Source organism: Carcharodon carcharias, chromosome 7, assembly GCF_017639515.1.
Source record: "Carcharodon carcharias isolate sCarCar2 chromosome 7, sCarCar2.pri, whole genome shotgun sequence".
NCBI classification, from domain to species: domain Eukaryota; kingdom Metazoa; phylum Chordata; class Chondrichthyes; order Lamniformes; family Lamnidae; genus Carcharodon; species Carcharodon carcharias.
The window spans coordinates 165,510,183-165,523,976 of NC_054473.1; the positions used below are offsets into that span (position 1 = coordinate 165,510,183).

General features: G+C 41.1%; 1 protein-coding gene across 5 annotated transcripts in view; it reads left to right on the forward strand.

Annotated features, from left to right (window-relative positions):
• Window positions 1-13,794, forward strand: part of vps9d1 (VPS9 domain containing 1) — a 98,633-nt gene that overhangs the window by 51,883 nt on the left and 32,956 nt on the right. The window contains exon 13 of one of the 5 annotated variants that reach the window (XM_041191296.1): window positions 9,348-9,480. The exons of the other annotated variants lie outside the window; for them this stretch is intronic. Within the exon in view, the coding sequence (XP_041047230.1) occupies window positions 9,348-9,391 (44 nt within the window). The 3' untranslated portion in view covers window positions 9,392-9,480. Of the gene's footprint in view, window positions 1-9,347; window positions 9,481-13,794 lie in introns of those variants that run through there. 5 annotated transcript variants of the gene reach the window in all.

Below are 13,794 nucleotides of genomic sequence, written 5' to 3' on the forward strand. Positions count from 1 at the left end.
AAATTGTAACAATGAATAAATCCAGCCAAAGAGTTAGCACAGGTATAATATCCATGAATGCTGTATTTTCTGGGATTTCCATGTTCACTGCAGGTTGTCAGTTATAAGTGGATAAATTAATCCTTGGGAGGCTAAAGATTCATTGCTGGATCACTTGTTAACATTTTTGTTTGAGTAACTTTACTGATGTGGAGACACAAATGGAAGGAATCCTTATCTTCACAACCTGGCCAGTAACCGGTGGAGCACAGCATAATCTTGTGGAATTTAGGTGGTTATTATTCCATTGAAATCTACAGTTCTGACAACGAGCAAGTGATCCACTCCACCAGATTGCTGTACAGATAATACCGCTAAGCCCCTAGATGTACGTTGTTGGTCGGTAATTTTTGAGTGAAGTGCATTAGTAAGACCTACGTTTTACCATGATGGCACACCTAGCTGCCTCCTTCATTCTGTACGTGGCGCTTACCTGCACACCATCCCCAGTGGTTAACTCTTAGTATGAGGGCAGATGGGAGTGCCCATTTTCTCAGAACATTAACTTTGTAAAGTTTTCAAGAGAGTCAGCCAACTACTTTTAGCTCATGTCAAAAGCTGGCTATGCACCAGAGTGGAATTATTTTCCATCTGTGACAAAGCACACAGGATTACATGACTGACTTCTTGGAAGGGTTCTTGAATAACTTGCCTTTAAAGCACTTCTGACTCCTGATTTATACTTTTGCTTTTGTGTAGAACTTCATCTCACTGAAACAGAAGCAGCAGTATTACTGCAGCTTAATCTGAAGATGTTAAATCTTTCACAGCTTTAAATTCTAAAATGCTGTTCCAGAAAATATCACAAGATATTCACAGGAGACTCCAGTTGTAAAGACAATTTATCCTCACTCCTGATCTTGCTACGAAACTCTCAAAACTCTCAACTGTTTTTCTACTGTATTGATTGGTCTTCTGAAACATAACTCTTTGTTACATCTTCTCTGGCTGCTGCTCGGACATGTGGTTTAGGCTTTAGCCTACTAGAAGGCAGCTACTTCAGCCAATAGTAAAATTGTAGGAAATGTGCTGATCTTTCTTGAACACATTGGGGAGGGGACAGGTAGGGGGAAAGAAAAAGGAAAATGTTGAGGACACAGTGAGACATGAGAGTGGATGAGTGGACTTACTCTTGTACTAGTTCTCAAACTGAGATCCACGGAGACTTTACAGGGCATTAGTGACACAGAATTGGCCTTACCTGTGGACAACTTTGTGGTCGAGAATAGGCAAGTGAGAAGCAGCCAGAGGCGTGTTCTGATCCTCTCTATGCTTCTGCTCTTCGACTGATTCTCTAACATTCTCTCCATTTTTTCTGCCACTAGTGCTCTGCTGTACTCCAGTTAATCCCTTCTTTTACCTGGCTCTCCGCCTCCTCACCCAGCAACATGTAGCTGCTGGTGACCTTAGCCAGCCTCATGCTCCTCAGTGCGACCTGCTCGGCCTCCTGTTGGTAACACCTGCTTCGCGAGGCCACATTTGAGGTTGGGCCCCATGGCTGCCTGCACTTGTTGGAATGGCTCCAGAGCTGGCGCTTGGCACTGTTTATTTTGCAGCTCTGACAGCAGGCTTTGGCCCTATGCTGGGCAGTGGGAGCAGGCCTCCAGCCCACTACACTAGCTGTAGTATACAAGATGTTGCCCAGCTCTGAACGAAACAAGTGTTCCAGCCCGCTATAAACTGAAACCTTCCCAATGGCTTATGGAAATTGCTAAACACCAAAACACTCCAGCAGATGTCATCCCAATCACTGTCATCACAATCTTGAACTAAGCTACATAGGTAATAACAGATAGGATTTTTTAAATAGTTCTTTCTAAAGATTTGTATATTATGTTTATTGTAATACAGTATTAGAAAAACAAAATATTGCAGATGGTGGAAATCTGAAATAAAAACAGAATGATGGAAATACTCTCAGGTCTGGCAGCTTCTATGGAGAAATAAACAGAGTTAGCATTACAGGCCGATGATCTCTCATCAGATGAAATATCACAGATCTGAAATGTTAACTCCAGTTCTCTCCATGAATGCTGCCAAATCTGTTGAGTATTTCCAGCATTTTATGTTCCTACGGTTTTGGGAAAGAGCTCTGACTTACAAAATAAATAATCCCCTAATGAGGTTTATTAACCAACTTTTGTCTATATTGATGTTTAAAAAAGTTAGCTACTCATGATTTAGATACCAAGTCTCTTGATTTCCTAGACTTACGAGATATTCAGGTTGTCATGACTGGGATTGTCACGTATGCTAGAGCTTACTCGGACCGGATACATTTTGAGAAGCTCCTTTCTGAGATCTATAATGGTTCTCCTTGGTTTTTAAGAAATTGTATACTGTGACAGTTCTATACCTTACACTGATTTTTCTATTAGAGATTGAAACCTGCTCTGACCTTTTCCACTAGTAATTTGAAGTGAAATGTGTTTTGCTCTTGGCCATTCAGAAAACTGTGACTAGATACAGAAAGGAAATATAAGAAGCTAGTAATTGACAGAAACCAGCAAGCAGAAAGAAATTTGGATTCTGCTAACCTATTAATATCCTACTAAAAGTTCCTGAAAGTATTTATATCGAGCTATGTGGTACTGTCTATGTGGCAAGGGATAGGTGAGGATATGTACATTCTCTAAGCATGTAACTGTCAACAAACTAGTAACTTTGTGTACAATAGAAGTCTATTATTATTAATAAAGTAATTTTAAGGTGTGCTTTAGGTTCCATCAGTCTCAGTTACACAGCCATCATTTCTTTCAACAGGCCATCATTTTCTTAACATGTTTTCATTGTTTGGGCCACACAGGAAAACCAAAAAATTGCAGGAAAATATGTCCATGAGGCAAATCCAGTAGTGAACCAAGTAGCACTGTGCTCCATTTTTTGACATGTAATCTGTATATTAATTATCCTCACATCGGGTTTGTTGCAAGTTAGAGGCATAATGAAGACATACAAATTAGGAGCAGGAGTAGGCCATTCAGCTCCCTCAAGCCTGCTACGCCATTCAATAAGATCATGGCTGATCTGTTTATGACCTCAACTCCACATTGCGCCCACTCACAATAACCTTTGACTCCCTTGTGAGTCAAGAATCTATCTACCTTAAAAATATTTATCCCCTGCTTCCAACATTCTCCGGGGAAGAGAGTTCCAAAGATTCACGACCCTCCGAGAGAAAAAATGTCTTCTCATCATCGTCTTAAATGGGAGACCCCTTATTTTTAAACTGTGTCCCCTAGTTCTAGTCTTTCCCACAAGGGAAAACATCCTTTCAGCATCCACACTGTCAAGTCCCCTCAGGACCTTACATGTTTCAGTAAGATCACCTCTTAGTTGTCTAAACTCCAATGGATACAGTCCCAGCCTGTCCAACCTTTTATCATAAGATAACCATCCCATCCCAAGTATCAGTCGAATGAACCTTCTCTGAATTTCTTCGAACATATTTATATCCTTCCTTAAATAAGGAGGCCAAAACTGCATGCAGTGCTCTAGATGCGGTCTCACCAATACTCTATACATCTGGAGCAAAACATTCCATTCCCTTTGCAATAAACAACAACATTCCATTTGCCTTTCTAATCACTTGCTGTACCTGCATACTAACTTTTCCTGATTCATGTATCAAGACTCCCAAACCCCTCTGTACCTCAAGAGTTCTGCAGCCTTTCTCTATTTAAAAAATATGCTGCTCTTCTAATCTTCCTGCCTAAGTGGGCAAGTTCACATTTTCCCACGTTATACTCCATCTTCCAAATTTTTGCCCATGTGGAGTTGAGGTCATAAACAGATCAGCCATGATCTTATTGAATGGCGTAGCAGGCTCGAGGGAGCTGAATGGCCTACTCCTGCTCCTAATTTGTATGTCTTCGTGATCCTTTGCAGACTCCTTATGTACTCTTCACAGCTTACATTCCAACTTTTCTTTGTGTCATCAGCCAATTAAACAACCATACATTCGGACCCTTCATCCACGTTATGATATAAATTGTAAATAGTTGAGGCCTCAGCACTGATCCCTATAGCATTCCACTCTCAGCTTCCTGTTAGATAACCAATCCGCTACCCATGCTAATATGTCACCCCGTACACCAAGAACTTTTTTTTTGCATAGAAGCCTTTGATGTGACACTAAGTATAGCACATCCACATGTTCCCCTTTATCCACATTTCTTGTTACTTCCTCAAAGAATCCCAATGAATTAGTCAAACATGATTTCCCTTTCACAAAACCATGTTGGCTCTGCTTGATTGTATTGAGGTTTTCTAAGTACTCCTCTATGACCTCCTTAATAAGAGATTCCAGCAATTTCCCTATGACAGATTTTAAGCTAACTGGCCTGTGATTTCCTGCTTTCTGCCTCCTTCCTTTCTTGAATAGAAGAGTGACATTTGCTATTTTCCAACCTGATGGGACCTATCCAGAATCGAGGGAATTTTGGAAAATTAAAGCCAATGCATCTACTATCTCTGCAGCCACTTGTTTTGAGACCCTAGGATGAAGTCCATCAGGACCTGGGGATTTGCTAGCTTTTAGTTCTAATAATTTTCTCAGTACACCTTTGGTGATTGTAATTGTTTTAAGTCCCTCCCTCCCTTTCACCTCCTGATTCACAGTTATTTCTGTGATGTTATTTGCATTCTCTCCATTGAAGACCTGGAAAATATCTGTTCAATCCATCCGCCACTTCCTTATTTTCCGTTATTAATTCCCCATTCTCACTCGCTGCATTACCAATGCTCACTTTACTTGTTCTTTTCCTTTTTAAATACTTGTAAAAATTCTTACTTATCTGTTTTCATATTTCTAGCTAGCTTTCTCTCCTACTCTAATTTTCCCTCCTTATTAATCTTTAGGTCAATCTTTGCTGTTCTTTATATTCTGTCCAATCTTCTGATCTGCCACTTATCTTTGTGGAATTATATGCCTTTTCTTTCTATTTGATACTATCTTTAACTTCTTTAGCTATCCACAGATGATATATCCTTCCCTTAGTCTTTCTTTCTCACTAGAATGTATCTTTTCAGACAATTCTGAAATATCTCCTTAAATGCCTGCCTCTGCATCTCTACTGCTATCCCTTAACCTAATTTTCAAGTTCATTTTAGCCAACTCTGACTTCATGCCCTCACAATTCTCCTTATTTAAGTTTAAAACATTAATCTTAGATCCACTCCTCTCTCCCTCAAACTGTATGTGAAATTCAGTCATATTATGATCATTGCTACCTAGGGGCGCCTTCACTATGAGGACATCAATTAATCCTGTCTCATTGCACATTACCAGATCTAGTATAGCCAACCCTTTAATCCCACCCCTCGAATGATCAACCAGTTCATACCATTAATATTTCTGTGATGCCAATATTGAACTAATTTCAGGTGTGAGTGTTTTAGTAACCGAAACAGGCATCCCCAACACAATTTCAGGAAAGTTTCAGTATAGAGATTTGTGATCAAGAATGAGACAAATTGCTAGCTTATTCAAATAAATGGACCTGTGTTTATTTTCAGAATGTGTTATGTTAAAATAGATTATATTTTAAAATCAAAATGTGGGACTCTTAAACAAAACATCCCCATCTACCAAGTCAAGCTGCTGTTTCTGATCATTGCCATTGTTACTAATAAAAAAACTGCAATTCCGTTTAAAAGAAAACACACAGGTGGTTTGTTCATTTTCAAGGGACTTAAAACCTATCCCTATGAAAGGCCGGAGCACAGATTGACCAGGCTAGCTAAGGACATCAGGCTTCCTTCCCTAACAGGCATTAGTGAACCATTTGGGTTTTTATGACAGTTGGATCAATTCATGGTTATTTTTCTACTTGTGCCAATTATTTACTTCCATATTTCTTAAAGATCCAACTCAATTTCACAGTGGCATATTGGTATTTGAACTCTCATTCTCTGGGATTAGTCTACGTCTCTGGATTACAAGTCCAGTAACATAACCAGTACGGAAGACAAAGGCTTGGACTTTGCAGCTGTAATGATGGTGAAACCGCCTACATGTAAAAATGACAGTAATTTCTGGTGCCTGCACATGAAGAGTTAAATGTGGAAATGCAGAAGTTACCTGTCAGTGATTCTTCCCTGTTGAAACCTCCAATGATGAAGTTACCACTGAGATCAAAATAACTAGTGTTAATTGCCCAATTGTTAATAATTAAGACCACTGGAAAATTTTATGCCTTGTCAGGGGAGACACAAGGAGCTAGTTTGCCATTTGTGGATATTTAATGAAGACAGGATTCAACTGGAAAGGGATTTTATGTAGAAGAAATTTAAACCACATGGCTGGGAGATCCAAGTATGCATTTTTTTCACATTTTTTCACATTTATCTGATTTCAAAACTTTTTTCCCGTATTGGAACCACCTGTTAAGGAGAAAAATGCCTTTTCCATTCCTAGCCCAAATGTTCAATGCTTTGTACATAATGGGAGTCTGACACAGGGAACAACAAGGAGGAGTAATGCCTGTCTACTGATCAGAAGGAACATTTACCCACCCCAGCCAGACTATCTTTCTCGATGCCAGAGGAGTTGTGCATGGACGCAAGAAGAGTCAACCACCTAGAAACATGGTTAGAGCAGAATAGGACATGTGACAACAACTCATGTAAGTATAAAATGCATTGTAGGTCATAACATATCAAAAAAAGGCTATTTCCCAGGACATTGTGTGGAAGGACTCGACCACAACAAGAATTAGGAAGCAACTCCAAATGACATTGTGAACAGTATCCACAGAAGCAACTTGCCAAAATTTGTTTTTCTGGTTTTGCTGATAAAGGACGCCCTTGGCTAATTCCACACTGCCTTGTCAGAGGCCATGAACGTTTAATAGTTTTATAAGTAGTATGCTTGTCATTTCAGTCAGGCACCACCCAGAGTGTTGCAAGGGCCTGCATTTACTAGGTCATAGATGCCATATTCCATCGGGCTTTTGCATTAATCAAGTTTGACATGTTCCCAGCACAGCAAAGGGAGAGTTTTGGATTTCTGGCTTCCTGAAAGTGGTTAAGCCCCTTTGATGGAACCCATTGCCCATTGAAGACACTGAATGATGTACCTGTTACGTACATAAACAAGGAGGGATTTCAAACATTAAATGTAATGAACTTTTGTGATAACCAACTGCAGATCCTAAATATCAGTGTAGATAATCCCGGATCTCCTCATGATGCCTTCTTTCTCCAGTACTCAGACTTACATTAGTAGGTTACACCAAGGACCTGGATGAATATTAGGCAACAAGGGCTACCAGCTGAAGAATGCCAATGACACCCTACCACAGGATCAATCATGAAGCACAGGAGAGATACAATTGTGCACGTGTATGAGTGCACCACGTGGTGGAGAGGATAACCTGAGTGCTGAAACCTTGCTTCCTGTGGCTGGACAGAATTTCTAGTACTCACCTGTCAAAAGCGGTGAGGATTCTGGTGGTCTGTTGCATGTTGCACAAGTTTGTTCTGCAGGAAGGACTGACCCTTAACCCAGCAGATAAGATTCGAGTGAAATGGGACAACGTGAAGAATCCCAACATGGATGTTGCTGGTGCTATGCTTTGCGGAATACCTGAGGAAGTCACAGCTGCAGTGGGCAAGTTGGTTAGAGAGCACCAATTCTGCATTTGGTACAGTCATGAGAGTGGCAAGATGCCTCCTCTCAATGTTGCAAAAGAACAAACAAGATTAAAACAGTGAACTGAAGCAGTAGATATTCATTGCAAGATTTTGGAGGAGTTATTGCTAAACTTTATATAAAGATTGAGGTGCTTTAGTGCAAGATTTTAAATACAAATTGAGTTAACTATCTATTTGCTACACTGTGAACGGTTGTAACATTTTAATGGTTGAAAAAATTTAAACCAGCTTAAAATGACTTCAGACTAAGACATGAGCACAGCAGCAACAAAATCAATTATAATGCAAACAACCATACAATAAATATTAATCTCAATAAATAACACATTTCAAAAATAGAAAACATTAAAAAAAAGTACCATCACATCCATGCCAGTGGTTCACTGTGACAAGATAAGAGTAAAAGGTGGTGCACTCTACAAGAAGCGGCACTCTTTTGCCTCCTGTGCCTTGCCTTTCCTTGTAGCCTGACCTTTCTTGTGCCAAAGGAGGGACAACTTGGGTGCTTTGAAGGCCAGGTACAATTGAGTCTGCTTTTCACTTCTGAAATGTGTGGAGTACATACAGAAGATCTTTACAAGCAATTAGGTCCATTTCCAATGACGATTAAATTTTACAATCAGTTGTCTTTAGACTGAACCTTCATCACTCCATCCATAAACAATCTATTCCAATCATTGTATCACTCATAAACAACCTTTTAGGTATTTGTTGCATTAGCAACACTACTAAGAAATCTTAGGCCAAGATTTTATGGCCCCTCCCACCTGGCGGGATATAACGGTCCCACCGAACTGAATTGGAGATTTAAATGACTCACCGCATTTGCTGGGTGGAGAGATGCCACAGCGGGGCCATAACATCCTGGCCTTAATTTTAAAATTTCACATAACTGTACAAACCCAATCAGATCGTGTTAAATCACTCAGTTTTTTTCCATCATTTTTTGCTACTCCATGAGCAGAATTTTAGGGGCCCTTCCCGCTAGGTTTGCAGGCAGGGAGCCTGTAAATATCATGGCTGGCCTTCCTGTCACCTCCCCACTTGCCCCAACCTGCCCACAATTTTAAGGGGACGTGAGCGAGGCACCCCCTCACCCCAATTGAGGCCCCCAGTTCTTGGGCACTACACTTAAGGGCTGCTTCCTGCCCAACCTCGATTTTTGAGAGCTCAGGTGGGAGAGATATGAGGAGGGGATCTCCATCATTAGCCCCTTTTCCAGATCGGGCACCCACCCCACCCTGGCTTGGTCTTGCCATCAGGACCCCCCCTCCCTTCCTCGCGGTGAGACCCTGGACTGTCCTGTGGACTCCAGTCCTGTCTTGTGAGACTACTCCCAGAGTCACCACTGGGATGACAGATCTGCCAGCTTGTCTGATTGGCCAGCAGCTGCCTGAGGCGAGACTTCCTTCTCTGAGAGGCAAAAGTCCTGCCTCTAGCCAATTAATGTTCCATGTTGCATTAAATGGCGGTGGGACTGCCGCAATCGATGAGAATTCATTCTCCACTGACTTTTTCAGTGCTGGGGTGAGAAACCCCTCCATCCAAAAAACATTGCCCATTGCACGACGCACATAGCACAAAAATAGTTTCACCTCCTACTACACTAACATGCTAACTTTTGATGATGTCCTATACTTCTTGTTCCTCAGAATCTACCAGCACTTCGCCTCTACCTCATAGAGGAGTGTGTTGAGATCTTCATGTTAAAATGAGATGAGAGTGACTGCCCTTGACATCAAGGCAGCATTTGACCGAGTATAGCATCAAGGAGCCCTAGCAAAACTAGAGTCAATGGGAATCATACCTAGCACAAAGGAAGATGGTTGTGTTTGTTGGAGGTCAGTCATCTCAGCTCCAGGACATCACTGCAGGAGTTCCTCAGGATAGTGTCCTCGGCCCAACCATGTTCAACTGCTTCATCAATGACCTTCCTTCCATGTTAAGAATTAGTGGGGATATTCGCTGATGATTGCACAATGTTCAGCACCATTCATGACTCCTCAGATACTGAAGCATTTTATGTCCAAATGCAGCAAGACCTGGACAATATCCAAGTTTCGGCTGACAATGGGCAATTGACTTTCGCACCACTTGAGTATCAGGCAATGACCACCTTCAACAAGAGAGAATCTAACCATCACCCCTTGATGTTCAATGACATTACTATCACTGAATCCCCCGCTATGAACATTCTGGGGGTTACCATTGACTAGAAATTGAACTGGACTAGCCATAAAAACACTTTGGCTGCAAGAGCAGGTCAGAGGCTAGGAATGCTGCAATGAGTATAACTCACCTCCTCACTCCCCAAAGCCAGTCCAGCATCTACAAGGCACAAGCCAGGAGCGTGATGAAATACTCCCCACTTGCCCGGATGAGTGCAGCTCCCACAAAACTCAAGAAGCTTGATACCATCCAGGATAAAGCAGCTTGATTGGCACCACACTCACAAACATTCACTCTCTCCACCACTGACGCACAGTGGCAGCAGTGTGTACCATCTACAAGATGCACTGCAGGAACTTGCCAAGGCTCCTTCGGCAACACCTTCCAAACCCACACCACTACCATCTAGAAGGACAAGGTCAGCAGGCAGATGGGAACACCACCACCTGGAAGTTCCTCATCAAGTCACTCACCATCCTGCCTTGGAAAAATATTGCCATCCCTTCACTGCCGCTGGGTCAGAACCCTGGAACTCCCTCCCTAACAGCACTCTGGGTGTACCTACACCACATGGACTGCAACGGTTCAAGATGGCAGTTCACCACCAGCTTCTTAAGGACAATTAGGAATGGGCATTAAATACTGGCCCAACCAGCGAAGCCCACATCCCCTGAATGAATAAAAAAAGTTGTGACATTTTTTGTGTTGTCTCCTTTTTTTGCAAGTTAACTCATGGTTTTTAAAAAGTGAATTTGCACACTTTTTTAAAAAACTCTTCGTTTTCCTTTGCTCAGCTTTTTACAGTTTTCCATTTGACTTTGCTATTTTATTAAATGCTTTTTAAACCCTAAAGTTTCTGCGTAATTTAAACTAATTTTAAAGGTCATTCAAATGCTGCCCACCTCTCAACCAACCAGGCTGAATTTGTGAAAGTGGCTTATCCTCCTGTCAGTTTTGTCAGATTTTGTGGGCGTGTCTAGTTTTTACTGTTATGTAATTGGACGTTTGTAGGCACATTATGGAATGTTGCTCAGCTCCATGAGAGAGTACCCTGCGCAGAAATCTCTCCTTTATTCCCAAGATTTTGCATGAGGATTGTTGAGTGCAGTGGGTAGTTTTCTTCTAGGTCAGCAGCAAGCACAGTCACTTTGCCACTGACCACAAAATCTGTGCGGTTATTTTAAAATTAGAGCTAGGCTGCTTAGGAGGAAAATCAAGAAACACTTGTCAATGACCCGGTGCAAATCTGGAATTCTCTTCCCCTGAAGGCTGTGGATGCTTTGAAGACTGAGATCACTAGATTTTGCTAGGCCAGGGTGTCAAGGGATATGGAGCAATGCTGGGATAATGGAGTTGAAGTACAGATCAGCTATGATCCAATCAAATGATGGAGTAGGCTCAAAGGACTGAATGGCCCACTCCTGTTCCTATGTTTGCATGTACTACTGTACTCCAGTCTTCGCTTGTGGGTTTACTGTTAGTTACGATACCTTAATATTGCTTGTTATAACATGAGCTCCTTGCACTTGCAGAGTCACCCTGCAGTTCATCACCATGTGTAAGCTGCTGCTTATTTAATGGTCTGACCACTTAGCTGCAAGTTGCCAGTCAATGTTGTGGCGAATAGGGCTCAAAAGGTAGCCTAGAACACAGTAATACAACTGTGTGAACTGTCACACTGCCAGGTGAAAATATCAGCATGCTGTATATGAACAAGGGGTAACGAGAGACAAGTCCTGAATAAGGATTAACAGTTTTGGTTTCCCTGTTCTTGAATGTTTGGTCAAGCATCATCATTCCCAGTAAGTTACTCAATTTGAAGGACACATATAAAAACAGAATTATAAAGTCACAAGGAATAGTTGAACACTAAAGGAATGAAAGCTGTTGTTTATCACTGCCTCTGTGTACATTTACAATAATGGGCCAGACTTTTCAGGGAAGGTGGGGTGGGGGTGCTGTTTGATGGCCAGCTTTGCTGTCTGAAACTGACTGGTTTTCAGGATGTCACGTGTGTGTAGGTTAGTGTGGAAATCCTGAAGTTGCGCCTGTCACTCAGTGTTCCAACACAGACTGTGCCGTGCCCCCCAACTGCACTTCCAGAGCCGACAGTCGTGAAATCAGTGGTAATTTCAACTTTTGTGCTCTTGTATCACATTTGAAACCACTGAAAAAGTTACACCTTGTTCAGTTAGTTGTAACGTGTTTCTAATGACACTTTTCATAAAACTTGATGAAAACAGAATTGCCCTGAAAAAAATAATGTTATATTCTTGGCGTGCTGTGATATGATAAATTAGCAGACTTTTTAAGCTAAATTAATTTTATATTTTTTAAAATAATCTTTTCCGCATATTTTACTTTCTCTCTTCACCCCATGTGTATGTCCTGATCTTTAATTTGCTCTATGTAAAAAAAAGTTACTACTTTTTGTTTCCTGGTTGGGTCTCTGAAATCCTTTAATGTGATTGGCTGCTTGGACAGCCTGATGACATCACTGCAGCTCCACACTGGGAAATTTCCAGTCAACAACGCTGCAATTAGTTACATTACCATGATATTCTCACCAGAGAGATCACTAGATCACAAACTCTGGGCCAATATATTTTCATTGTGTGCCACTCTGCACTATGAAAGACAGATCCATCTATTAACATGAGATTTCTGATTCTCAAATAATTGGATATCTCCATCTCAAGTGTCAGCAGTGACTCAATACTCTCAGCTTTGAGTCAGTAGGTTGTGGGTTCAAGTCCTACTTCAGGACTTGAGCACAATGATCTAGGCTAGCACTTAGGGAGTGCTGCACTATTGGAGGTGCTTTCTTTTAGATGAAACAGTTAAACCAAGGCCCTCCAGATGGTCACGAAAGCTCCCATGACACTATTTTGAAGAAGAGCAGAGGAGTTATCCCTGGTGTCTTGGCCAATACATATCCCTCAATCAATATCATAAGAACATATTTCCTGGTTATTTTTGCATTGCTATCTGTGGGAACTTGCTGTGTGCAATTTGGTTGCCGAGGTTTCTACATTACAACAGACACCGGTGCAAACATGTAAGGTCTTCATTGACTTTAAAATGCTTTGGGATATCCAGTGGTCATGAAAGGTGCTATATAAATCCACATCTGTCTTTCTTCAACAATAAGACTGTTGCAAAATACAAGAGTGTTATAAACCTGCACTTCTATTCCCAACATGCTGTGAATCTGGATGGAATTGCTAAACTTATTTCTGGCAACAGCCATCCTGTGGTATTTGAGTAGAGTATTTAAGTGCTTTTGTGTTTTAAACAGAAGTCCTTGCAAAACCTTTTTTTAAATGTTTCACTTGGAGAAGGGAGGTTACTGTCATCAGCAGTAGAAACTTATCTGTGAAGTGGGACTACTAGGAAGTAGTGCTCACTTACTAGCCAATTATTTCAATGTTGATGTGTTTATGAATGTTACATTAGTTCACATATAAATAGGATGCTAACTCCATGGAGAATTATTATTGCCATTACTTAACCATTGAGCTTCATACCTGGCTTCCGACATAAGCTAATGCTAAGCAAAGATTTGGAGAATTTAATATAATTTATCCTGATTAATGTCAGTGACTGATGGAGAAATGCCTTCAATTCTGTGAAGTGAATGTGCTGAACAGTACCTCCTTGACTGATATAACATCAGTATTGTCAATTCTTTGTGGCAGTATAGATATTTGCAAGGTTGGATGGAAGAACCTGGACAAGAATTTTGTTTGTGTATTAAGGTATGTGCAGAGATCAGGGTAGAATTTTGAGTAAGTTTAAGTACATTTTTTTTATATTCAATATTCATTCATGGGTTGTGGGCGTTGCTGGCTAGGCCAGCATTTATTGCCATCCTGAATTGCCCTTGAGAAGGTTGTGGTGAGCTACCTTCTTGAACTGCTACAGTCCATT